The sequence below is a fragment of the Geotrypetes seraphini genome, chromosome 17, assembly GCF_902459505.1.
Source record: "Geotrypetes seraphini chromosome 17, aGeoSer1.1, whole genome shotgun sequence".
Lineage (NCBI taxonomy): Eukaryota > Metazoa > Chordata > Amphibia > Gymnophiona > Dermophiidae > Geotrypetes > Geotrypetes seraphini.
Window position 1 is genome coordinate 40216739 of NC_047100.1, and position 25380 is coordinate 40242118.

The following is a 25380-nucleotide window of genomic DNA, read 5'->3' on the forward strand; positions in this document are numbered from 1 at the left end:
CGGGGAGTCGGGGGGGCAAGAGGGCTTGGGCTCCCTCTTGCCCCGATCGTGTCGGGGAGTCGGGGGGGGCAAGAGGGAGCCAGGCGGAGAGAGGGCAGTTAAGCGCAGTGCCTGCGCGGAAGGATGCAGCTCGGGCGACTTCGTTGTGTGAAACGAAGTTCGTTGTACGAATCAAGACATAAAGTTCGTTGTGCGCAGCGTTCGCTGTGCGAGGCGTCCGTTATGCGAGGCACCACTGTATTTCTAAAGAAGCACAAAAAAAGGAGGCGACAGTTCTTAATCCTAAAACCAACAGTAACTGAAATTGGTGGTATATTTTACCTCAGATTCCCATGCAAGTGCATAATAAGATACCAGTCTGTAAAGTATGTTTTCCTAGAACCATCTCAGTTATCCATTGCATGGCTTAATATTAAGATGGGTATAGAGAGGGCTCATTCAAAAGTAAAGATTTTAGACTTTAAAAAAAACTAACTTTGTTCATATGGGGGATTACGTTAAGGAATTGTCTGGATGGGAATGTCTAGAAGGAGTAGAAATACAATGGGCAAAACTGAAAGGAGTTATTGCTGTCTGTATACAGTCTCTTCCCTTGTAAACCACTTAGAACTGTTTGTGGTATGGAGGTATATAAAAATAAAGTTATTATTGTTAGGACGACAAACTTTTTTGTGATGCAACTAAGTAAGAGGAAGAGGAAAAGAAGATCGCTTTGGTTCTCAAAAGTAGTAGCTGAGAAGTTAAGGAACAAGAGGTTAGCTTTCATAAACTAGAAAAGATCATAGAAAGAGGAAGACAGGCAAAAATATATGGAAAAGTTAAGAGAGGCTGGTAGAGTAGTCAGGAAAACAAAGATACAAATGGAAGAAAAACTATCTGACACAGTAATATGGGGAGACAAAACATTTTTTTTAGATATATTAGTAATAGGAAGAAGTACAAAAGTGACATTTTGAGACTCAAAAGTGATGAGGAGGACTACTTAGAAGCGGATAAAGAAAAGGCTGAATTGCTTAACAAATATTTCTGTTCTTTGTTCATGGCTGAAGCACTGGGAGCAGGACCACAGAAGACAAATGCGAATAGGGATAGAGGAGTGGTAGACCCTGATCGATTTTCAGAGGTTGTGTTCGTGAGGAGCTAGCTAAATTAAAGATAGACAAAGTGATGGGGCTGGATGGTATACATCTGTTCAATACATCTATTCATAAAAGTGGTCACAGGGATGAAGCAGGAAACTACAGGCCGGTGAGCCTCACTTCAGTTGTTGGAAAAATAATGGAAGTATTGCTGAAAGAAAGGATAGTGTACTTCCTTGAATCTAATGGGTTACAGGATCCGAGGCAACATGGCTTTACAAAAGGTAAATCGTGCCAAACGAACCTGATTGAATTTTTTGATTGGGTGACCAGAGAGCTGGATCGAGGACATATGCTAGATGTAATTTACTTGGATTTCAGCAAAGCCTTTGATACAGTTCCTCATAGGAGGCTGTTGAACAAACTTGAAGGACTGAAGTTAGGACCCAAAGTGGTGAACTGGGTCAGAAACTGGCTGTCGGACAGATGCCAGAGGATGGTGGTTAATGGAAGTCGCTCGAAGGAAGGAAAGGTGACTAGTGGAGTCCCTCAGGGTTAGGTGCTGGGGCCAATCCTGTTCAATATGTTTGTGAGTGACATTGCTGAAGGGTTAGAAGGAAAAGTGTGCCTTTTTGCAGATGATACCAAGATTTGTAACAGAGTAGACACCGAAGAGGGAGTGGAAAATATGAAAAAGGATCTGCAAAAGTTAGAGGAATGGTCTAATGCCTGGCAACTAAAATTCAATGCAAAGAAATGCAGAGTAATGCATTTGGGGATTAATAATAGGAAGGAACCGTATATGCTGGGAGGAGAGAAGCTGATATGCACGGACGGGGAGAGGGACCTTGGGGTGATAGTGTCCGAAGATCTAAAGGCGAAAAAATAGTGTGACAAGGCAGTGGCTGCTGCCAGAAGGATGCTGGGCTGTATAAAGAGAGGCGTAGTCAGTAGAAGGAAGAAGGTGTTGATGCCCCTGTACAGGTCATTGGTGAGGCTCCACTTGGAGTATTGTGTTCAGTTTTGGAGACCGTATCTGGCGAAAGACGTAAGAAGACTTGAGGCGGTCCAGAGGAGGGCGACGAAAATGATAGGAGGCTTGCGCCAGAAGACGTATGAGGAGGAGGAGTGTGTGGCGCAGTGGTTGGATCTACAGCCTCAGCACCCTGGGGTTGTGGGTTCAAACCCCGCGCTGCTCCTTGTGACCCTGGGCAAGTCACTCAGTCCTCCATAGCCCCAGGTACGTTAGATAGATTGTGAGCCCACCGGGACAGAGAGGGAAAATGCTTGAGTACCTGATTGTAAAAACCGCTTAGATAATCTTGATAGGCGGTATATAAAATCCTAATAAACTTGAAAACTTGAAACTTGAGGAGAGACTGGAAGCCCTGAATATGTATACCCTAGAGGAAAGGAGAGACAGGGGAGATATGATTCAGACGTTCAAATACTTGAAGGGTATTAACGTAGAACAAAATCTTTTCCAGAGAAAGGAAAATGGTAAAACCAGAGGACATAATTTGAGGTTGAGGGGTGGTAGATTCAAGAGCAATGTTAGGAAATTCTACTTTACGGAGAGGGTGGTGGATGCCTGGAATGCACTCCTGAGAAAGGTGGTGGAGAGTAAAACTGTGACTGAGTTCAAAGAAGCGTGGGATGAACACAGAAGATTTAGAATCAGAAAATAATATTAAATATTGAACTAGGCCAGTTACTGGGCAGACTTGCACGGTCTGTGTCTGTGTATGGCCGTTTGGTGGAGGATGGGCAGGGGAGGGCTTCAATGGCTGGGAAGGTGTAGATGGGCTGGAGTAAGTCTTAACAGAGATTTTGGCAGTTGGAACCCAAGCACAGTATCGGGTAGAGCTTTGGATTCTTGCCCAGAAATAGCTAAGAAGAAAAAATTAAAAAAAATTAAATTGAATCAGGTTGGGCAGACTGGATGGACCATTCGGGTCTTTATCTGCCGTCATCTACTATGTTACTATGTATCTGAGGGTCCTGAAGGAACTTAGGGAGGTTCTGGTGGCTCCGCTGACTGACCTTCTCTAGCATCGGGAGTGGTACCAGAGGACTGGAAGTAAGGAAGTGGAAGTAAGGAAGAAGTAGGGAATTACAGGCCAGTAAGTCTGACTTCTGTGGTAAGCAAATGAATGGAAACCCTTTTAACACAGAGAATGGTGAAGTTTCTGGAATCCAGTGAATTACAGGACCAGAGGCAACATGGATTCACTAGAGGCAGGTCTTGTCAGATAAATCTACTCAATTTCTTTGACTGGGTGACCAGAGAATTGGATAGAGGATGTGCGCTAAATGTGATGTATTTAGATTTTAGCAAAATCTTTGACATTGTTCCACACAGATGTCTAATAAATAAACCGAGTGCTCTTGGGATGGGTCCCAAAATGACAGGCTGGGTCAGGAACTGGTTGAGTGAAAGGCAACAGAGGGTAGTGATCAATGGAGATTGCTCTGAGGAAAGGGATATTACCAGTGGTGTGCCTTAAGGTTCTGCTCTTGGGTCTGCTCTTTTTAACATTTTTATAAATGATATTGCTGAAGGGCTGTCAGATAAGATTTGCGTCTTTGCAGATGATACCAAAATCTGCAATAGAGTAGATACACCGGATGGTGCCGTTGATATTAAGTACCAGTGCCCACATAGCTAACTGGGCAAATTAGACATTATATAATGCAGCTCTATCTTTTGCCCAGATAATTTCCAGGTAGTGGCCTGAGATCCTCTTGGCTTCTCCTCCCACCTGATCCCCTTGAAGTGTATTCCCATCTCCTCTTCTTCCCTCCTATATCTCTCTTCAAGCACACTTGAGCTTCTCCGTGCTGATCCCCTCCTCAAGTCCATCATAGACCCCCCCATCCCACAACTCCTGTAGACCTCCTGGGCATACCTTTAAATCCCTGCTTTGAGGAGCATTTCTGGCTCAGCTGATCGGGGATAACTTCCCCTGTTGCAATCAGTTTATGGCTGCTGTGGCCTGACTTTAGGATCCCGCAGTGGCGTAGACAGGCAGCTGAAATGTAAGCCTGGTTTTTTTCCAGGCCTACATTTCAGCTGCCTATCTTGGCGTGAATCACGGCTAGGTAGCCACTTTAGCCCACCTAACGCCACATACGGCATTGGCCATGCCTGCTTTGGCGTTCCGCATCCAAAAGCAGCTACCTGAGCCGCAATATCTTGCGTTTCCAATTCAATTAGTAGGAAGTATATATCAAACCAATACTAGGAGATGGTCTCCCTTTGGCCACCTCTTGATTGCCTCCTATTAAATGTTAATCTTCAGGCCCTCAGAAATGCCACCAGATGTTCAACAACCTTTCATAACAACTGGCTTTATGCATTCATTCTTCGCCGGGTCGCTTATAAACTTTTAACATTGTTTACTATACTAAAATTTAAATAGAATGGATTACACTTTCAACCTTCAACTTTGCAAATTGATATACTGTAACTACAATGTTCATACTTAACTTAAGTGGTGGGTGGTAAGGTACTTGAGGATCTTCTCTCACTTCATGCAATTTATCAAATAATTGTTTAAGATCAACACCTCTGGTGCTTTTCTCTTTTACCACTATATATTTTTCTGAATGGATTTACTTTTTATTACTCTCTATAAAGAGTATGGTGTTAATATTCTCTTTGAGTTTGTGGTTTATATTGCCAGTGGAATAAGGCCAAACCACTATAATTCTTTAATCTCATTTTGTCTTATTCTGCTGCTAATACTATAAAATGGAGGATAGTTCAGGTTAATGTTGGTTTTCAGAGGAAATATTTATGGAGGTCAATTTTCAGAAGCCATTTACCCAGATAAATACATAATCTGTCTGAAAATTGCCTGGCACTTGCGTGTCTAAAAGTAAATGCTGGGATCAACTTTGTATGTACTTTTACCCGGGGAAGAGGTGAGGAAGAGAAATGGCCTAGAAATTACATTTTCATTTTTCTACACATTATTTTAAAGAAAAAATAGACTTACAGAAAAAGCAGGTGCAAAGCTCTGTGAGTTCTTTTTTCCATGGCTGTCATCAGAGAAAAGTTACACTTTAGAAAACTGATGCAAAGTCTGCTGATAAAAGTAGCCATAAATACTGCATCAATGCAAGCACTTTTTTAAATTGTTCCCTTAACTCTTTCTTCCTATCCCAGAGCAGAGTATGAGTGTTTCCAGATTGAACTCTCAAAGAATTATGGGACGTCAGAGTGGCGTGAGGACATCAAACGTATCCTGTTGAAGGCTGGCTTACAAAATATTTCCATAACTTTCCTCTTTGTAGACACCCAGGTAGACTTATCCTCTGCACTTTAAATATTTGGAGGGGCATTTTCAAAAGAACATCTAAGTCAGAACACCCAAACGGACATCCATCTCACATGTGTTTTCGAGCAGGATACAGCCTGTTCGAAAACATGTGAGATGGATTTCCATGTGCATGAAACATCCAGCATGAGCATCCATTTTACGTCTGAAACATCAAAATTTTGAACAGGGGAGAGAGTATGACACATGGATGACTGTATAGATGTCTATGCAGAGCAGAGTGTCAGCCTAGTGCACAGGTGTCAAAGTCGGTCCTCGAGGGCCGGAATCCAGTCGGGTTTTCAGGATTTCCCCAATGAATATGCATGAGATCTATGTGCATGCACTGCTTTCAATGCATATTCATTGGGGAAATCCTGAAAACCCGACTGGATTACGGCCCTCGAGGAGGGACTTTGACACCCCTGGCCTAGTGGTTAGTGCAGTGGACTGTAAACCAAATCCCACTTTAACTCTTTGTCCAGATGATTCTGGCAGGGGGAATCCCTATCAGCTGAGCTGGCAGGAATCCTCAAAATTGGCTCAGCTGATGGGGATTCCCCTGCTGCAATCAGCTGATGGCAAGCCTACTGGGGGTTTTTTTCACCCCACAGGTGGTGCGAGGGGGTCATGACCACTGGAGAAGTAAAAGGGGGGGTCATGCCTTAAACCCTCCAGTGACCATCTTGTCAGTTTGGTCACCTTTGGAAAGCTTCAGTTATTGCTGCAGGACGACCAAGTTTAAGCCCACCCGATGTCCACCTATAACACACCTCCCAACATGCCCTGGACATTCAACGGCTTGGAAGTCCTGCCGGACTTCTAGAAAGTTGGTTTTGATGATTGGCACTTGGATGTTCTGGCTATTGGGACATCCAAGTGCTGACTTAGGCTGGTTTTTGGATATTTAAATGTTTTGATTATGAGCCTGAAAGTATCTCATTATTAGGCAAATTGAATAATGCAGCCTACAGCTTTGAGCTATTACTATTTGTTCTCCTCACGGAGAATCAGGCTGCAATGCTCACGTGTCATCTTGAAGAGGCTGGTGTGTAAAATAAGACCAGGAGCAAAGATTCCTGCTACCTCTTATAGCCCCCCCCTCTCTGAAGATGTCCTCCAATCTCTCCCCTATCAAAGACCTTAGGTACCTCTGACCTATCCTTGTCATAGTGTTAGAAGACAGGAATGATCCCCAGGGAAAATGTGAATAAAGTACTTATCTTATATGTCTTGTACTGAAGGCAACCAGATCTAACCGCATCCTGATTGTGGCAAATGTCAGATGTCATTCTAGTGCAAAAGGCATTGACATATAAGGTAGTCATATGTGGGATGATATTACATCTGAAGCCCTCATTGGACAGATATAAAGGTCGGCTTTTCCTTATTATGACCAGGATAGCCATGCAAATGGTTACTCACAACTGGAAGAACTGGGATCGCCTTAGCTTTACTTTTTGGTGGGCAAATTTATGCTTAAGTTATAGATATGAGAAGATGAATGTGGATATCCTGGGGCATACTAAGAGATTCAAGTTAATTTGGGGCCCATTGACGTCTTTTGTGGATTCATTATAGTTGTCTTTTCCTTTATTTCTGTTGGTATAATACACACACCCCCAGGGGGAGGGAGGGAGGGAAGGGGGTATTTCTTTTGTATGGTTCTATTCCCCTTATGAAAATATTGGTTTGGTTGGGGGGTTTAATGTTGAATGGATACTGATTGATTATAAGTTCATATATGATTACTATTATTTGTATAGATATTGTATTGCATTTTTGTTAGCTTTAGAAACTCGATAAAGATTTATATATATAAAAAAAAAGAAACAATACAAACTTTACACTTGTAATGTTTACTAGATTAAAAGTGAATCCTTCCTGGAAGATATCAACAATGTGTTAAACTCTGGGGATGTGCCCAACTTGTATGGCCTGGATGAGCAGGATGAGATTTTGACCGTTATGAAACCTATTGTTCAAGATTTGGGGCAACAACCCACCAAGGCCAACCTGATGGCAGCATACACAAAACGAGTGCGCAGTAATATCCATACCGTCTTGTGCATGAGGTATGCTATTCTACATATTTGTGCAATTGTCTCCATTTTTAAAGTAATGGAGTTGGTAGTGGGCGTTTGCAGATTGGTTATAGTCATCTAAATCTTGTTTTTTAAAGTGGCAGTTTCTTGCTGCTCCATTTTGCTTCAAACTGGGACTGGGGTCTGACACTACAGGCTATCACAACTACCTGGAGATATTTTTCCCTTATTAAATATCCTTCTGCCTCCAACAAATCTAGTCTGCTCATGGCAGTGACAATCCTAGACAAGGGTCTGTGCAATAGGGCTCCTTCTAGAGCCCTGTAATCAGAGATGGTTCTATTTTTAGGCAAAGTAAGCCAGTCGCCTCAGGCATCAAATTTTCAGGATCAATAGGAGGAAGCAAAAGGACCTCCACCTCCATACAAGTGAAGAAGGTATATGCAGCCACCCTGGTGTAACTGGTAGAAGCAGCTGTGTTGCAGGTACTGACTGAGCTCTGATGCTCTAAGGTAGGGGTGTCAAAGTCCCTCCTCGAGTGCCGCAATCCAGTCGGGTTTTCAGGATTTCCCCAATGAACATGCATGAGATCTATTTGCATGCACTGCTTTCATTGTATGCTAATAGATCTCAGGCATATTCATTGGGGAAATCCTGAAAACCCCACTGGATTGCGGCCCTCGAGGAGGGACTTTGACACCCCTGCTCTAAGGGAAGACCTCCACTCCCTGATAACATGTAGGAGATGTAGGTAGTTGAGGGTGGAGGGAGAGGCTCATGGTGGTGGTGGTGGTGGCAGCAGCAGCAGCACACTGTGAAGGAGCTGAGCACAGCAGATGCCACTAATAGTGTTGCCCCACCATCTCCACCTGGTCGTCGTCTTCAATTATCCCAGTTGTATCAGCAGCAGCAGTGCTTAGGCACGTATTTTTTCTTAGTGCTGCTTTCCAAGTCTTATGGTAAGATATAAAGTCAGAATAAATAAACCAGAGATGAAGTGAACAGACAGACAGAGAGTAGACAAATATGGACACTGAAAAGAAGGTAAAGAATGAGAGAGAGAGAGATGGTTAAGAAATAAATAGTGAGGGGGGTGTTGTAAAGTGAACACAAGAATTGCCATACTGGGACAGACCAAAGGTCCATCAAGCCCAGTATCCTGTTTTCAACAGTGGCCAACCCAGGTCACAAATACCTAGCTAGATCCCAAGTAATAAAACAGTGTATCAGGACATTGAAAGCAAGTAGAAGCATCATCCTGCAAGGGAGGGAGGGAAAAATTAGAGTTTATTGCTCAAATGGAGAAATTAACTGTTACTTACCACCAAATATAGTATTTAGTAATGAGTCTGAGTAGAGAATGACACGGTGACAAAATTCATCACCGTTCCCGTCCCGGCGGATAACCGCGGGAAATAAACCCATGTCATTTTCTATTGTCTATTTCAACCTCAGTCCTTCTACACCAGCAGTCTTCAAAGCAAAGCTTGCGGGTCAGTGGTTGTGGCCATTCATACTCTGATTCTTCCCTCTCTCCTTAAAGAATGACATGGGAACGGTGATGAATTTTGTCACTGTGTCAAAGTCTGAGGAGTGGGAAATGAAAAAGAATTCAGGTGGTGGGAAGGGAAAGTTGTCAGTTACAAATGTTATTCTGTGCTGCAGGTTGATGTTAAAAAAATTATTTTATTTACAGTAAGTATTTATTGTGATGGGCAACCTATGTCTGCTAGAGACGTCCCCAAAGTAGGGCGTCCCCAAATTGGATCAAGAGTGCCAAAACACAGCACAGTTTAAACCTCATGCAGATAGGTTTGAAGATATTCCCGCTGATTCCTCTAGAGGGAGTTAGAGTGGTGAGCAGCCTGCACTTCCTAGCACAAGACACTCTAGACTAGAGCTATTCCCTGCAATTATGACCTGCAACACCTGGAGGTTTGGGGCATGGCTGTGTCTTTACACAGGAAGGCAGAGCAGCTTCAGGGGGAGGAGAAGGAAAGGAATGCCAGGTACTTTTTTTATTCATTTTTAGAACATCAATTGTGCACAAAAGAAGATGCATTTACATAAATTATTATCATTACAGCACAATATACTTAATAGAATAATGTCTCAAGAGCTACTCAGTTTAGAAGAAAAGAATTTCTGAAATTGAGAACTAGAGTACTGGCACTTGAGGCATCATTTTATTTGAAGTTTCCTTGTAAATGTTTGGTTAAGATACAAGATACTGAATTTGTTTTTTGGGATCCCATTCAATTGGAACAATTTTTGGTAGCTCATGAACAGAAGTACGATTTCTTTTCTTTTTCTTTTTCATTTATTGATGAGGAATTAGGGTAGGAATGTCTAAAATGTCCTAATTTAGTTGGGAATGATTTGGGTTCTTTGGAACTCAACCCATTTCTTTGTTTTCTTTAATATTTAGTTGGTAATAAGCAATTTGTTTCCCCTTTTAGTGGGCTTGTAAAGGATTGTTTTTTGTATTATTTGTTGTACTGAAAACTTGTATGGAAACCTTTTTTTCCATGATATCTTTATGATATTGTAAATGTATTAAATCTTTTTTTTTTTCCCATTATTTTTTATTTTCTAATTTTACATAAAGTGTACATAATAATAAAATACAATTGATAAATGCATATTATCACTTTTATATCTAATACATTATATATCTAAATTTGATTTTCCCCCTCACCCTCCCCCCTCCCTTTCATTACTTTAATATAATATTTTAATTTTCAAATTTTTATAAAAAGTATACAACATATTAGAATACAATTGATAAATATTCAATAACTTTTTTATATCTAATACAATATAATCTAAACAAATTTTGTCCCATTTCCCTCCCCCCACCCTTTTATTACCATTTATTCATACGTTACATTTTGTATAATATATTATAACATACTATATATACATTGATTTTTCTTACCCCCCCTCTATATGTGTCATAAAAAAGATCCTTAAAAGAAGAAAAGAAGAAGAAACATCATATTATTTATTCATTACAGTATTTTGTCAATGGCCCCCATATTTTTATAAATTTAATATATGTCCCCCTTTGTATTGCTATTGTTCTTTCCATTTTAAAAATATGACATATTGTATTCCACCAAAATGTGTAATTTAGGTTGTTGTAATTTTTCCAATTGTTAGTTATATGTTGAATGGCAACCCCTGTCATAATTAATAAAAGCTTATTATTTTCTGGTGAAATTTGACTTTTTTTTCTCATCATTGTTCCAAATAAAATTGTATCATATGATATTGCAATATGATTTTCCATTAATTTATTAATTTGTGGCCAAATTGAATTCCAAAAAATTTTAATATAAGGACAATGATATAATAAATGATCTAATGTCCCTGGTTCTAGATTACAGTGCCAGCATTTATTAGACTTAGAACTGTCTAGTTTTTGCAATCGAGTAGGGGTCCAAAAAGCTCTATGTAATAAAAAGAACCATGTTTGTCTCATAGATGCTGACACTGTACATCTCATTCTCCAAGACCAAATTAGTGGCCATTGAGATGCATTAATTTGATGTCCAATCTCAATGCTCCAAATGTCTCTTAGACCATTTTTTTGGTTTTTTATTCAAATATCCAGATATTAATTTATACCACAATGCGGCTTGATGTCCTAGGAAGTCTGCTTTAAAGCATAAGAACTTTAAACTATATTGATTGTTTAATGATTTCCATTCAGGGAACCCAACCTGAATGGCCTGCTTCAATTGCAACCATTTAAAACTTTGTGTTTTATTAAGACCAAATCTATGTTGCAATTGTGAAAAATCCAGCAGTTTACCTTCTGAAATAATATCATCTAGGGATCTAATGCCTGCAATAATCCAGTTCTTCCAAAGGATTTGAGCTCCGCCAATTTTGATCTTGGAGTTTATCCATATGGATTGATTAGTTGATTTGTATATTGGGATGGGTGTTAATTTATCAATAAATCTCAATGTTTTCCAAGTATCCATTATTATTTTATTTTCTCTGTATCTTTTAGGTATATTAATACTTGGTAAATGAACTAAATTTAGGGGAAACATAAGGCGCCATTCCAAATATAACCAATCTGGTGCATTATCTATAAGTTCTGGGAGGATCCAATACATACCCTGACGTAGAATATAGGCTTGATGGTACCTATAGAAATTTGGAAAATTTACCCCACCCTCCTTAATTGATTTTTGCAAAGTTACTAAAGCTATTCTAGGTGTTTTACCAAGCCAAAGAAATTTTGTTAAAATTCTATTAAGCTTTTTATAAAAGGACCCCTGAAAATAAATAGGTATCATACTCATTTGGTAGCAAACTACAGGTAATATCATCATTTTAATAGTTTGAATTCTTCCCCACCAAGAGATATGTAATGGGTTCCATTGTTCACACAACTCCATAACTTTTTTTAATATATATTTTTCATTTTCTTTTACAGTATCTTCAATTGTATTTTTAACTTGAATGCCAAGATATTTAAATCCTTCTTCTTTCCATATGAATGGAAAAGTATCAAATAATCCTTTTACACAATGAACATTCAAGGGTATAATTTCAGTTTTATTCCAATTAATTTTATAACCTGAAAATTTGCCAAACTTATCAATTAATTCTAATAAAGAAGATAAGGTAGACTCTGGATTTCTCAAATAAAGCAAAATATCATCAGCATAAGCCGAAATTTTATATTCCATATCTGAATATGGGATACCTTGTATCTCCTTCGTTTGCTGCATTGCTAACAATAAGGGTTCTAATATAACATCAAATAACAAAGGAGATAAAGGACAGCCTTGTCTAACTCCCCTCTGCAATTGAAAACCATCAGATATTTTATTATTAATATTTAGTCTTGCAATTGGGAAGCTATACAAAGTTTTTACCATTTGTATAAATCCAGAACCTATACCAAACCATTCTAAAGCCTGATACATAAAATTCCATTCTACCCTATCAAATGCCTTTTCAGCATCTAATGAAACTGTAAAAGCCGGTTCTTCCATTTTTTTTGATAAGTTTAGCATGTGAAATAATAATCTAGAGTTATTGGAGGAGTGTCTTTTAGCAACGAAACCCGTTTGATGCATATCTATAATATGTGGGAGAGCTTTGGCTAATCTCAAAGCCAAAATTTTCGCCAAAAGTTTATTATCAACATTTATCAAAGATATAGGCCTGTAATTTGAAACCAAAGTAGGATCTTTATTTGGCTTAGGCAAAACAATTATTATTGATTCAGCCATAGTACCTTTAATATTACCTTTTATAAGTTGTGTCTGATATAAATTTAATAAATGTGGGGAAAGTATATTTTGAAATGTTTTATAAAATTCTACTGTATAACCATCACCACCTGGAGCGGATCCAACTCTAAGAGATCTCAATGCTGTTTCTAATTCTTTTAATGATATAGGTTCATCTAAACTCCGTTTTATATGATCAGGAACCTTAGGTCCATTAATTAAATCTAAAAAATTTTTTCCGTCTTTTTGTCTCTCCAAATAAGGTTCGGAAGAATATAGGTCCTTATAAAATTTTAAAAATTGTTTTAATATTATATTTGTTTGATTTGTTATTATACCATTATCATCTTTTATTCCATTAATATTAGTTCTCCTTTTTTTTACCTTAAGATAATTTGCCAATAATTTCCCTGCCTTATTAGAATTTCCATAATACATTGTTTGCTTGGAAAACAAATCTTTTCTTATCATTTTTGAAGTTAATTCATTATATTTACCTTTTGTTTTCAAAAGAGCTTGTAAAACTTCATATTCCCATTTACTTATCAATTTAGCTTCTAATATTTTTATTTCTTTTTCTAATTCTATATATTGTTTTTTAATCTGTTTCCTAATAAAAGCTGAATATGATATAATATTACCCCTCATAGTTGCTTTAAATGCATCCCATACATTCTCTATAGATGTATCTTCCACTAAATTTATTTGAAAGAATTCGTTAATTTGTGTTTTAAAATTTTCCAAGAATTTGTCGTCCACAAGCAATGCATTATCAAATCTCCAAAGAGGTCTATCATTTTCTAATTGATCTAATTGTAATTCTATCCATACTCCCGCATGATCTGAAATAATAATAGGATCAATGTAGGCTTTAATCACCTGTTGCACTTTATTTGTCGAGACAAAAATATAATCAATTCTTGAAAATGATTTATGAACCTGTGAACAAAATGAATATTCCTGATCATTAAAATGAAGAATACGCCATATATCTTTCAAATCACATGATTGAACCAAATTATCTAGACCTAAAGATTTAATATTTTTACCTGGTTTTTTATCCAATAATGGATCCATTACAGCATTAAAATCTCCAGCCACCACTAAATTAGAAGCAGCCAGTGGTAATAACATATTCTGTAGCTTTTTGAAAAATTCTGATTGATTCGAATTAGGGGCATATATATTGAACAACGTCAGGGTATCATTTCCCATACTTATATCAATATGTATCCATCTTCCATGTGGATCTGAACTTTTTACTTTAATCTTGGCCTTACATTTTTTATTTATAAGAATTGCAACCCCTGCTTTTTTACCCACTGCTGGAGCAAAATAACATTCCTTTATCCATCCACCTGATAATTTCTGTGATTCTTTCATATTAAGATGGGTCTCTTGCAGACAGTAAATATCCGCATTTTGCTTTTTTAAAAATGTTAATACTTTTTTCTTTTTAATTACATGATTCAGGCCATTGACATTAATCGAATATATTTTAAAAGACATTATACATTTTAATACTTTTCATTATATTTTTCTTCCCCTCTTCTTTTATATTTAAAATTCTAAAAATTTTTTTCACGACACACATATTTACCCCTAATGTATCTAATCCCTTATTTATTTTTCCCTTAATCATTCTAGTAAATATTCTCCTTTTCCCTCCCTTTCCCACCCAATACATTGGCTGCTTAAGGATACACATTGGAACTGTAACCCGAATATTCTCCTCTCCCCAGGCAATCAATATTCAATATTCAAATAAATTTCCCTTCTATCTATCTATATCAATCCTTTATATCTTTAATCATTTTTCCATAACATTTCATTAATGTATCATTATCCATTAAACAATTTTTAATTTATATTTCCTTAGCATTATGATTTTAACATATAATTTATTTTAAACATATATGTAGTGTGTTGTTTAATAATTTTCCTATATCTTGTTCTTTCTTATAATTTTTATTGTCTTTTCTTTATATCATTTTCCTTCTTTTCTTCATATATTTCAATATTTCATATTTTTATATTTCTTCATAGAGACATCAAAACCATCTTAATGTTTTATGTTAAAATATCATAGGTTCTGGTTTAGAAAGAAAATCTTTTAGTTTTTCGGGATCCTCAAAATATAAGGATTTGTCTCCTGATGATACTCTCATTTTCGCCGGATAATATAGACCATATTTAAATCCTTTTTCTTTTAGTAAAGGTCTCATGTCTAATAGTCTCTTTCTTTTATTTGCTGTGTTTTTGGCAAAGTCTGGTAAAAACCATATTCTTGATCCTTTATAATTTAAATTTTTATCTTTTTTTGCAGCATTTAGTATTTCTAATGCTTGTTGGTATCTCAGCATTTTGAAAATTATTGGTCTTGGTCTGTCTTTGTTTTCTAAATTTTTAATTGGGATTCTATGCGCCCTTTCTATTTCAATTGGTTGTTTCAAGTCTAATTGTAGTATTTTTGGAATTAAATTTTCAAGGAAAAGGATAGTATTTTTTCCCTCTAAATTTTCTTGTATTCCAAATAGTTTAATGTTCTTCCTTCTTCCTCTATTCTCATAATCTTCCAGTCGATCTTTTAATTTATTTAATTCCAGGCTGTCGTTTTTACATCTTTTTGATTCACATTCTATAACTTCCATTTTTGATTCTAATTCAGTTGTTCTTTTGTTATTAACTTCCATTTGTCTATGAATATTTAAAATTTCTTCTTTCATTTCAGACATATTAGTTATAGTTTGCTTAAGCATTTGTTTAATTTGTTTTAGTTCTTCCATGACTTCTGCTTTGCTTAATATGTCTGGTTCTTCAATAGGAAGTGGTATCTTGCTTGGTGTTGTTTGATCTTGTTTCTGTCTTTTTGCAGATGTACCAGCCTCATTTTTGTTTTGTCTGGTGCTTGCCATATTGTTGTTTTCTTTTTCTTGGTTATTCTTATTTCTTAAATTTAGTCTCTTAGTTTTAGGTTTGGTATTCTTATGTTTTTAATCCCTTTTCTTCCAAAATTTGGTTCTATCTTTTAAAGTAGAAATTTTTTTTATTTTTTTTCCTTTTTTTCCTTTTTTCCTTTTCCTTTTCTCTTTCTCAGTTATCTGTCTCAATCTTAAATACTCCTTTTTTAGTGTCTTTATCACTTTAATATTGGCAAAAAGGTTCTTTGAAGTAACTGTCAGTTATTTGTTTCCAGTTCTATTGATGTGAAAAAAAAAAGAACCAGTAATCCTTTTTTATGGTTCTTTTCTCTTAAGCCCCTTCAGTGTTTCAATGAAAGAGGGGGATATTCAATCCAACAGCATTTCCTTCCTTTAGATTTTTCTCAGACTTGTCGGGTTCTTCCACAGATTTAATTCATTACCTCTGGCAGTCACTCTTTTTTAATGACACCCCGCTTCAGCGCTGAATAAAAAAAATTGTTTGGTAGTCCTTTCTTTTAACTCTCCTCTCACAAGCCCAATCGCAGCCCTGACCGAGGAGAGCAACACTTCATCTAATTCTTTTCCCTTATTTTGACAAACTTGAAGCAACTGTTCTCTGTTTATTCACAGCGTCTCTCAACTGCCTCGATGTCTTGCTGCTTCAGTTTTTTTTTTAAAAGTTCCGTTAACCCTTTCCTCTGTCTCCTCTCTCACAAGCCCAATCGCAGCTTTGTCAGAGAAAAGTAATATTCAATTCAGTATTTTGTTTATTTAGTAAGTTGATATTTTTTTTTGTCTTCAGCGCCTCGGTGTTTAATTACTGAGAGAAAATGCCGGTATTCCTTTCTCTCAGTTTTCTTTAATCAATCCCCCTTTTCAGCGTCGTCGTCGAAGGGTAATCTATTTTTTTTTCTTATGGGATCTTTTGTATCTGATCGGAACACAAAATTCCTTCAAAATTTCCCCACCAACCTCGTTATTCACTCACACACACCTCGCGGTCTCAGCGCTGTAAGTTTCATGTAACCGCCGAAAATATAAACGGCTCTCTGCCTTTCCGATTCCTGTCAGCACATACCTCACTTCAACTACAGCAAATTAGGATTTTATTTTGTATCATTTGTTCAGCTTCTTTTATATATATTTTTTATATAGTTATTCAGAAGGAAAAAATTTTTTTTATATTTCGTTGCCTGGGTGTTGAGGAGCTTCACGATCACACCTCCATCCGTGCTCGCGTTAAGCCACACCCCTCTAAATGTATTAAATCTAATTTAAAAATATATATATACTTAATAGAATAAAAACAAGACTTGTTTTCTCCCACCCACTTTCCAATTTACAAATACCTCATAAAAATACTTGTAATCAACCCTTCTATATTTCTTAACAAATACGAAAACATATCTCCTTCCCCGGATGTGCATGTTTCCCTCAGTTTATACAAATAAATCAATCTTTACAATATTTAGTTAATGATTCCCAAACTTCCATAAATTTTTTATAATAACCCTTCTGAATGGCCATAAACTTTTCCATTTTAAAGATATAACATAGGGATTCCCACCAGAATGAATGCCAGACACTTACTTGAGATACACACAGCGCTCGGGCTGAAGGTTCTAAATGGGCAGGAGAGGTCAGAGGCCATGGAATTGGGTAGAGGCTGGTGAGGGACTGCTAGAACCCGAGAGCCAGTGGGACCAGGCCATGGAAACTGCACCATATGAACAGCTAGAAGCAGCAGAGCAATCAGTGGAAGTGTGTTGGAGCACTAAGGCAAGTATGCACTAAGGAGTGTGTGTGTTTTTAATGTGCCTTTAAAAGATTGGGGTTTTATTTCCTTCTTGCTGTGAGGGCCGAAGCAGAAGCTTTCCAATTACATGTTTGTTTGCTCAGCACTGATTAGCCCACAGAAGGGAAAACTCAAGGGTTGCTGGAAGCTAGGACTGAGATAAGCTCACCCTTGCAGGGAAAGGAGTGAGACCGGTGAAACTCAAGTGCTGGAAAGCAAAGTTGTACAGGACAGCACAAGCACTAACAATCCTGAAAGGGTTTTTTTTCTGTGCCTGCTGAGGCACTCGTATGTTGTGGATTATTCTGACACTGTTTGAATCTTGTTTTTTCTTGTTGCACAAACTGCTTTTGTAATAATCAAGCTGAACATTTTGGGTTTTTTTTTTTTTTTTGTTTCTCATGAATAAACTTTTTGAAAAGCCTCTGATTGTGGTATCTCTCTGGTCTCCCAAAAATCCCTGTGCGGCTCACAGTGGCCCACAGGAGCCAAATTCCTGTCACAGGTAGCTCAGAGCCCATGGCGCTGAAGGTGCCTAGGACATTATATACCACTTATAGTCTAAGTGGTTTACACTTAGGGTACTCAAGAATCAAGACATAGGTAAGATGTGTGGGGGCCAATAATAAAATATTATAATGATTAATGTTAAGTTATTATTCTTTTTCCTTATGTGATAATTGAAGGAAGGGAAGGGTGGGGGAATTAGGGAGAATTGCATATATATATTGCATATTTTTAAATGATTAATATACATATGAATTTTATTATTTGTGTATGGTTATGGGAGGGGGGTGGAATATAAAGCTTTTAGTACACATTATGATGGAATTTTCAAGTGATAATGTATTATGATAGTTTGTATTTAATGTACACTTGATGTATGTATTAAAATGAATAAAGATTTTGAAAAAAAAAAGACATAGGTCAGAAATTATGAACTGTGTATTGGTGGGATGCAGAATTTCAGACTGTTTTTCTTTTTTTTTCCTCTCTTCATTGTTGTGTAGCCCCATTGGAGAAGTTTTCCGCGCTCGCCTGAGACAGTTCCCTTCACTTGTCACCTGTTGCACCATTGACTGGTTTAACGAATGGCCAGCTGAGGCCCTGCGATCAGTGGCATCTTCCTTCCTGCAGGAAATGCCAGAGTTAGAGGCTACTCAGGAAGTTATTGATGGAATGGTAATTGCCAATGTGAAATATATTAGGAATGTGTGTTCACTCTGTTTCAAAACAAAATGAAAAACACAACAAAATAAGCTGTTTTATTTAGCAAAGAAAGTTGCAAACAAAATTTCATTTTTCTTTCTCTGCATTGAATCTAGGGGGGAGGGGAATGCAATGCATATTTAATTTGGGTCAGGGTTCTGAGTCAACTGGCTAAGTAAAGGAGCAGCACCAGTCTTAAGCAGTTTTTCAGAAAAGGTGTGCATGGTTTATTTTAACATGAAAGTGAAATAGTATTTAAGTTATAACTGGAATTCTAGAGATTCAATGCACTGACTTGAAACTTTTGGATTCTTGGTACTTAAAGTCTTCTAGAGCAGTGTTTTTCAACCTTTTTACACCCGTGGACTGGCAGAAATAAAATAATTATTTTGTGGACCGGCAAACTACTAGGACTAAAATTTAAAAACCCTGTTTCCGACCCATCTCCGCGAGCTTGGTCACCTCAGTAACTCTAGAAAAATAGACACATATAGTGCAAAATATAAACAGCAGATATAAATTCTCAAAACGGACACGTTTTGATCACTAAATTGAAAATAAAATCATTTTTCCTACCTTTGCTGTCTGGTGATTTCATGAGTCTCTGGTTGAGTTTCCTTCCATCTGTGTATCCTTTCTTTAATTTCTTTCTTTCTGCACTCAGGCCCAAGAATTGTCCCTTTCTATTCCCTCCCTCTTTCCTTCCCATGTCTTTAGTGCCCCCGGTGCCTCCTTCCCATGTCTTTAGTGCTCCCAGTGCCTCCTTTCCATGTCCCTCTCACTGCCTTCCACACTTTGTCCCACCCCCGAAGCCAGCCTGCCTGCCTGCCTACCTCTCTCCCTCCCTCCCTGTCCAAAGCCAGCCTGCTTGTCTGCCTACCACTTTCCCTCCCTGCCCCGCAAAAAAAAAAAAAAAGTCTCCCTCCTTCCTTTCCCCTTCTCTTACCGCCCTGCCACTGCTGCTAAAGCCAACAGGAAGTCTTCTTTCCGACATCAATTCTGATGTCGGAGAGGATGTTCTGGGCCAGCCAGGCAGCGATTGGCTTGCCCAGAACGTCCTCTCCGACGTCAGAATTGACGTCGGAAAGAAGACTTCCTGTTGGCTTTAGCAGCAGTGGCAGGGCGGTAAGAGAAGGGGACCCGGGGAAAGGAAGGCGGGAGGGACAGGAAATGATCGCCTGTCCCCGAGCACAACTTTGGGACGCTGTCCTGAAGCTGTGTGTGGGGACAACGGGATAAGAGGTCTGAAAACGGACCTATGGTCACTTTAATCTTGCCGGCCCTACGCGTATCGGCAGAAATTTCTTGCGGACTGGCGGTTGAAGAACAGTGTTCTAGAGAATTAGATACAAATTTAAGAAGAAAGCTTACTGCTTAGTGTTCTACTAATCCCTTACCTGCAATGTATTTTCTTTTGTTTATATAGCAGCATACGAGTGTTAAATTACGTACATTTAGGGGGAAATTCTCTAGAGGACACTGGTTTCTGCGGCTGAGAATCGCACACCAGCGTCCCATACAGAATTGCATCTGCCCTAAGGGACAGATACCTAACCACCCCGATTCTCTAACCGGCGCCCATGTCACAGGTGCCAGTTAGAGAATTGTGTTGCCACTGAGCTGTTTGCAGCAAGGGAATCTCCCTGCCATGATCAACTGAATGGCAGTGACCCCACCCTGACCCCCAACTGACACTGTCCACGGCAGGAGGGATGCCCAATCCTTCCCACTGCCATCCCCAAAATCCCCTGGCAAGCGGCGGGGCACATTTTGGGGGGGAGGGGAGGGGGGGCACTTGTCGGAAGAGGGAGGGAGTGTTTAACTTTTTTTTTTTAATCGGGTTGATATTTTGCGTGTATAAAACACGCAAAGTATCGGCCTGATTAAAAACAAATTTTAAAAGCCGGCATAAGCAGTGACAGGAGGCTGCTTTTCCTGTCAGGGCTCTAGCGATCCGTGCAGTCGGTAGGGGGTGTGCCTCCGATCGCCCTCATTTGCATGAAGATGGTTGGCGAATCGGTCGACCTGCTTAGAATCCTAACGGAGTTTAGCGGTATATAAGAAATAAATTACATTACATTACAATCGGACACAGATTGGAAGGTTAGTGAATCTAGTCCTGTGTGTCTGCAGTGGTTATCTGGTCACTTAGACCTTTTTTTAGATCGCCTAAGTCACAACATATAAGTTCCGTCCAGGCAGCCTTGTAAAACTTTAGATTATCCCTGCAGTACGACTTAAGGCTCCTTTTAGCAGGCGTTTAGCATGCGCTGAATTGCCGCGCCCGCTAGACGCTAACGCTGGCATTGAGCTGGCGTTAGTTCTAGCCACGAAGAGCGGGTTTAGCGTGCGCTAAAAATGCTATTGCAGCTTAGTAAAAGCAGCCCTTAGTCTAGGTCAAAATCTGCACTGCTCCACCAAATCAGCTCTTGATATGCCAGTGATTTTAAAAGAGATAGTTGCTTTTGAAAATTGCCAAAATACATATATATTTAGAACCGACTGTTCAGCTGGAATTTTATAGAGAAAATGATACATAAAGAATTGAAAGTTCAATTTTCCACATTTACTTTTCTCCCTGACCAATTCCGAATCCCTGGAATATTTATATTTAATCAACCGCCTAGTGCATCTTCCAAACTTACTAAGGCCTTTAGTTCTTTTTTTTTTTTCTATATTATTTTTTATTTTCAAATTTTACATAAAGTGTACAAAATATTAAAATACAATTGATAAATACACAACATCACTTTTATATCTAATACATTATATTCTAAATGTATTTTATCCCCCCTCCCTCCCCCCACCCTTCTATTATTTTTCAATCATACATTACATATTGTATATCATATTATAGTCTGTTATGTAAAATTATTTTTACTGCCCTCCCTCTATGTGTGTCACAAAGAAGATATTTAAAAGAAGAAAAGAAGAAGAAAAATTCTACTTTTTATTCATTGCAATATTTTGTCAATGGCCCCCATATTTTTATGAATTTAGTATATGTCCCTCTTTGTGTTGCTATTGTTCTTTCCATTTTAAATATATGACATATTGTATTCCACCAAAATGTATAATTTAGGTTATTATAATTCTTCCAATTATTAGTTATGTGCTGAATGGCAACCCCTGTCATAATTAATAAAAGCTTGTTATTTTCTGGTGAAATTTGATTTTTTTTCCTCATCATCATTCCAAATAATACTGTATCATATGATATTGCTATATGATTTTCCATCAATTTATTAATTTGTGGCCAAATTGAATTCCAAAAACTTTTAATGTAGGGACAATGATATAGTAAATGATCCAACATCCCAGGTTCCAGATTACAGTGCCAGCATTTATTGGACTTAGAACTGTCTAATTTTTGCAAACGTGTAGGGGTCCAAAAAGCTCTATGTAATAAAAAGAACCAAGTTTGTCTCATAGATGCTGACACTGTACATCTCATTCTCCAAGACCAAATTAGTGGCCATTAAAAATGAGGCTGGTATGTCAGCAAAAAGACAAAAGCAAGATCAAATTACACCAAGCAAGATCCCACTTCCGGCCTTTAGTTCTTAGATAACAGTTTTCAAAAGTTACCTGGGTAATTACCCAAGTAAAGTCAAGGGCTGAAAGTTGCCCACCCCCTCTGCAGATACTTTTACCCAGGCTATAAAGGGGAAGGGCAGAGCCAGCCAAGTGTGTGGATATTTCACTTTGAAATACAGGCAGTCCCATTACGTTTTTAAAGCTGTTTCTAAGTCAGATTTGCATGTAACTCAGAACTTGTAGATTTTAAAATTCGTGCTTCTTACTTCTGCTCCCAGCTGACAAAAGGGTCAACTGTCCCTATCAGTGTTCCCTCTTAAGGTACAGCGTGCACAACCACACACTGTTCTTAATGTGGCCATGCGTCATTCCTGAATCTGCTGCAGGAGAAGTAGAGGAAATATTGCTCAGTGAAATCAAATGAAGCCATGACTGCGTTCTTAAGTACGAGTTGTACTTCAGTCAGGTGTCTGCAACTTGGGGACTGCCTATATTTGTAACTTATATACCTTTGAAGTTTGTATTTTGTAAAGCAGGTGGAAATCCCATGGGTATGAAAGTAGCTGCAGCAGTAGCCAGCCCTGTTATTTTTAAAGGGAAACTCTCAAGGGAACTTTCTTTTGGAAAAAGGCCTTATAGACCTATCAGGAATTTCAAAATTTAGCCTAAAATACTCTCCCCATTAATTTTTTCATGAAATTCCTAATATTCCTGATTCTTCTACGTTTATTTTAGATCCAGATGTGCGTGGAGGTACATCAATCAGTAGCATTAATGTCCAAGCAATACCTGGCTGAGCTCTCGCGTCACAACTACATCACCCCAAAGAGCTACCTGGAATTGCTGAGCCTTTTCTCCAAGCTGATTGGACAGAAGAAACAGGATCTCAAGACCGCCAAAATTAGGATGAAGAGTGGCCTTGACAAGGTGAGATAAAGGCTTTTTTACAGAAAGGGTAGTAGATGCAAGGTATAGCATTCTCTTTTTCTTTACAGGTTGATATTTGGTTGTTTCTTAATTTGAAATTTACATAAGTAAACAATTTGAAACAATATATATATATATATATATACAGTCAAACCTTGGTTTGTGAGTGTTTGCAAGACGAGCAAAACACTCCCGCAATCCTTAACTCGCAAAACGAGCAGTGTCCCGATAAATGAGCACCCCTCCCCCCCCCCCCCCCGCTCGAACTGTCATCGCACCCCCCCTCCCCCCCCCCCCGAGAACCGGCATCGCACCCCCATGTTGGAAGTGGCATCCGCCCGCCCAAACAAGCTCCTTACCCCCATCTGCTGCTTGCCGGTGCCAGTTAAGGAAAGATCCCGCTTCTTGCCTTTATCTGTGTGGTACCCATTGCTTCGAGCCTGAAGGCCTGTTGAATCTTGCGGATCGTTTCCACTTGAAAATCGCCAAGCTTTATACAAAATTTAATGCAATACAAAATTTAATAACTTTTTCTGTCATTTTGTCAAAAACGAAAATCCGATGGCGCTCACTTACATTTCCTCACTCATCGGCAGTCTGCTGACGATTGACAGTTTCTGTAGGTGGGAAAAATTCAAGCATGCAAATTGGGGTCGCCTACATTTATCCCAGGACAAGCAGGCAGCATATTCTTGACTGATGGGTGACGGCACCGACGGAGCCCCGGTACGGACAATTTTAGAGTGATTGCACTCTAAGAACTTGGAAAGTTCTGTTAGGCCGCACCGCGCACGCGCGAGTGCCTTCCCGCCCGACAGAGGCGCGCGGTCCCCAGTTTCTTAGTTTCCGCGGAGCTAAGAAGACGCGTTTCTTTCAACGGCTGTTGAAAGTTATTTTTTTCTACTTTATATCGCCTTCCCGCTCGCGTAAACCCTTTTGGAAATTTTATTTCCGTTATTTCTTTTCTTTTCTAAAAAAAAAAAAAAAAAACTTAATTTTTTTCTTCAGTTTTCGTTTAGCCCCGGCGGGGCCTATTGCCATCATCGAGGCCTCGGCCTTCGATTTGGCAGAAGCCGTATTTACTTTCATGCCCCCTCAACCCGGGTTTAAAAAGTGCCAGCGGTGCGCTCGACCAATTTCACTGACAGACCCACATAACTGGTGTCTGCAGTGTCTTGGTCCTGACCATCGAGCGTCTACCTGCTCCCGCTGTGCGACTTTAAAGAAGAGAACACTTAAAAACCGCCAGATACAGCAGCAGTTATTGTTCGGCACCGAGATGTCTGATTCCGCACCACTGGCACCGACGTCGGCTCCATCTCAGTCGGCACCGACTTCGTCGACACCGCGCGATACCGCGCCGGCGTCGCACCCCGCAGGTAAGCCGGCTAAGAAGCCTTCCCCGTTGGAGCGTCCTCCGGTCTCAGTAGCAGCGAGTCCAATCCTGCCGACCACGAGGCGTCCACGGAAGCGCTCCGCTCCGATTGAGGTGAGCCCCTCGACATCGGGTTCCTCTTCGGAGTTTAGAGCGGCACCCAAGGTACCGCAGAAGAAAAAAGCGGTACCGGTGCCTTCATTGGACGAGCGCATTGCCGCAGTCCTGCAGGTCCAGCTAAAGGAACAACTCCAACAGCTACTCCCTGCTCTTTTGACTCCGAGCCTTCCAGTCCCGGTCCGGTCTGAGACGCCGGTACCGACGGTGCAGCAGCCCCCTCTATCGGCATCCACTTTGTCGGTACCGGGGCACATCACTTCTTCGGTATCAATGCCAATCTTGGCACCGGAACCGAGACACCAGGCTGTTAAAACGTCGGCACCGGCACAACCCTTAACGTCTCCCGGTACCGGTTCACAGAGGTCTGGTAAGTCGACTCATAAAACTCGACACCTAGAACACTCCACACCGGAGTCACGGGACCGCAGTTTTCAGGTGAGGGACCCTGATCTGTGGGGTGATTCAGAAGAGCCTTTCCTCTCTGAGGGAGAGTGTTCATCAGGGGATGAGGATCCTTCTGGTTTTGATCCATCTTCCAAACCTGATGCAACTTCTTTCACCTCTTTTCTTAAAGAGATGTGTGACTCTTTATCTATTCCCTTGGAGGCTGAATCCAAAAAATCCAAAGCATTTTTAGATGCTCTTGACTTTGACCAGCCTCCAAGGGAATTTCTCAAGCTGCCTCTCCATGACATTTTAAGAGAGACATTTTACAAAAATCTAGAGACACCATTGACCATTCCAGGAGCTCCCCGTAAACTGGACTCCTTATATAAGGTCATACCAATT

The 25380-nt window shown here is 39.3% G+C and overlaps 1 protein-coding gene across 6 annotated transcripts in view; it reads left to right on the top strand.

The window, feature by feature from the left end:
* DNAH1 (dynein axonemal heavy chain 1) overlaps window positions 1–25380 on the top strand; it is an 813109-nt gene that overhangs the window by 584391 nt on the left and 203338 nt on the right. For all 6 annotated transcript variants that reach the window (XM_033926650.1, XM_033926656.1, XM_033926654.1 and 3 more), the window contains 4 exons: window positions 5251–5386; window positions 7268–7476; window positions 18434–18605; window positions 22905–23096. In XM_033926650.1, coding sequence (XP_033782541.1) covers window positions 5251–5386; window positions 7268–7476; window positions 18434–18605; window positions 22905–23096 — 709 coding nt within the window. The remainder of the gene's footprint in view (window positions 1–5250; window positions 5387–7267; window positions 7477–18433; window positions 18606–22904; window positions 23097–25380) is intronic.